The 2,207-nt window shown below is 43.0% G+C and overlaps 1 protein-coding gene across 1 annotated transcript in view; it reads right to left on the bottom strand.

Moving 5' to 3' along the window:
• Positions 1-1,414, bottom strand: part of LOC118331779 (myelin-oligodendrocyte glycoprotein-like) — a 2,260-nt gene extending 846 nt beyond the window's left edge. The window contains exons 1-3 of the mRNA XM_035666856.1: positions 1,224-1,414; positions 311-691; positions 67-201 (exon numbers count right to left, since the gene is read on the bottom strand). Of these exons, the coding sequence (XP_035522749.1) occupies positions 67-201; positions 311-691; positions 1,224-1,260 (553 nt within the window). The 5' untranslated portion in view covers positions 1,261-1,414. The remainder of the gene's footprint in view (positions 1-66; positions 202-310; positions 692-1,223) is intronic.
• Between the last annotated feature and the right edge of the window lie 793 nt (positions 1,415-2,207).

The following is a 2,207-nucleotide window of genomic DNA, read 5'->3' as shown; positions in this document are numbered from 1 at the left end:
CATCCAGTGCTTGTGAAAAGTGGTTGTGTCCAACACGGGACCTAAAAAAATAGTACACACACACACCTTCTTTGCTGAAGTTGATGTGTCCACGACGATACAGGAACAGGAACAGACCAACAAAACAGATAATGATCAGCACCACACTGACACAGACACCGATCAATATGTCTCTTATTCTCTGTTGTTGTTGAAGTTCGACTGTAACAGAAAACACACAGAAAGACCTTCATTGACCTTTGAACTCTCTGATTGATCTGGTCTAATACCTGCAGACTCAGATGATGGATCATGAAGGAAGGAAACTAACCTTGAGTCTGAATGTCCTGTTTTTCCTTGCTGATGATATGCAGGCGTACATGTGTCTCGTAGCTCTTTCCATCCTTCAGGACCTCACAGATGTAGTTGCCTCTGTCTGACAGACGAAGGTTTTTCAGAGTGAGGCTGACGTTTCCAGTCTTCAGAGCGTCCGTCTGCAGCTCTGTGCGGGTTCTGTAGTACGGGTTTTGATCTTTAAACTCATCTTTCTCTGGACCAGTTTTGGTTTTTTGACGTAGATGAACAGTCGAGGGATCGAGATCCTCGCGGCTCCATAACACAGATTCACCAGTTAAAGGAGGGCAGGGCAAAACAATAGACTCCTCCCCCTCAATCCCATCAATGTCCTTCCCTCCAGAGGCATGCTGGGTAACTGTAAGGACACAGTTGGTCAGTTTCTTTATATGAGCTTGTTGTTGGTCCCATCAGACAGAAAGTAATCTCCTCCTCCTTCATTAAAGGAACAGGAGAGCAGAGCCACATTATATCTGTCACTGATTGGATACTGCAGCTGTCAATCATTATCATCATTTACCATTCACCTTGTAATCTATATCTGATCATCATCAATAAACACAATGTATCCTCAGTTGTTATTTATATATATATATATATATAAATATATATGTTTGTGTGAGAGGAAAGTTGTTGAACAGGAAGTGAGCCAGAGGCTGTGACGAGTCCTCTGTAGTTTCCAGTCTGACAGTAATGTACAGAGCTGCCTTCATCAATAACATTAGCTGTATAGAAACTTTTAATAGTAAATGGTGATTGATCAGCATATTGATGAAGCGTCCTCCAGGCTGTTTCTGGGGAGTTTCCTCCAAGAGGAAATGACACTCGATAGATACAGAGTGGACCGGAGCTTTCTCAAAGCACTTTGGACACAAGAAGTTCAAACTTACCAAGCACGAGGATCACAGACACCAGCAACATCTTCATCTTTCCTCTTCTTCACTTTTCTGTCGGTGTATCGGACCTCCGGACCGGACTAACTCAAATTTACTTTCGGTTACACCGGAAGCGGAGGCTGCACCCAGCGTTTCCTTCATAATAACACTTCAGAACCAGGCTGATATCGACATAACGTCAACAGGTTCAATGCACGAGAAATCACTGAGTTTAATTTATTGATATTAATGTTGGTGGTTACTCTTAAAAACATTAGCCAGTAATTAGTAGTATTTTATTAATATAATTTGATACAAAGTAAATGCAGTCACTGATCTGAGGTCTGGTTGTAGCTGCCATTAGAGTCACTTTGGAGTTTGAATTCATTTAGTAGTTTTGAGTTAAAAATAGAATATTTTACGTTTGAATACATTTAATATATATTTTTTTTAAATAAATATAAGCATACTTAAAACATGCACATAAAACATACTGTTATAAGAGTAGCGTGGCTCCCTACAGAAGCCCAACAGGATCAATGTAGAACGATGCAAGATAAGCAATTGGATGCACTTCACCCTCCTCGCCAGCATCTGGACTCACCCCAGGAATCTACTGCAGATCGCTGTTTGTGGACTGCGTTAAACACCAATCGATCTCCCAGCTCGCTTACAGGAAGCAAGGTCTCCCAGCTCACTGTGGCCCTGACTCTTAGCTGCAGGTGGAGGTCACAGACTTCTGTCTGACAGGAAACCAGGCACAATGAAGTGGGAAAAATGACTCTCATGACTCCAGACCATCAGCCGCGGGCTCCCTCAATGGATGCGTTCTTTTTTCTCTCCTGCTCTTTCTCCCTGTACACCAAAGCCTGCAGCCTCCAGTCACCAGTCGTCAGGCCTCCTTGAAGTTGCGCCGGTATTAGACCATCCTCCCTCATCAGCTGCATTCTTTGGACTCGTGAGATTTGAGTTCCGCCTACAGACAAATGGGAGATTGAC

Source organism: Morone saxatilis, unplaced genomic scaffold (genome assembly GCF_004916995.1).
Source record: "Morone saxatilis isolate NCDOM2014 unplaced genomic scaffold, NCSU_SB_2.0 Contig20, whole genome shotgun sequence".
Classification (NCBI taxonomy): Eukaryota; Metazoa; Chordata; class Actinopteri; family Moronidae; genus Morone; species Morone saxatilis.
This window is presented reverse-complemented; position numbering and strand designations above follow the sequence as displayed.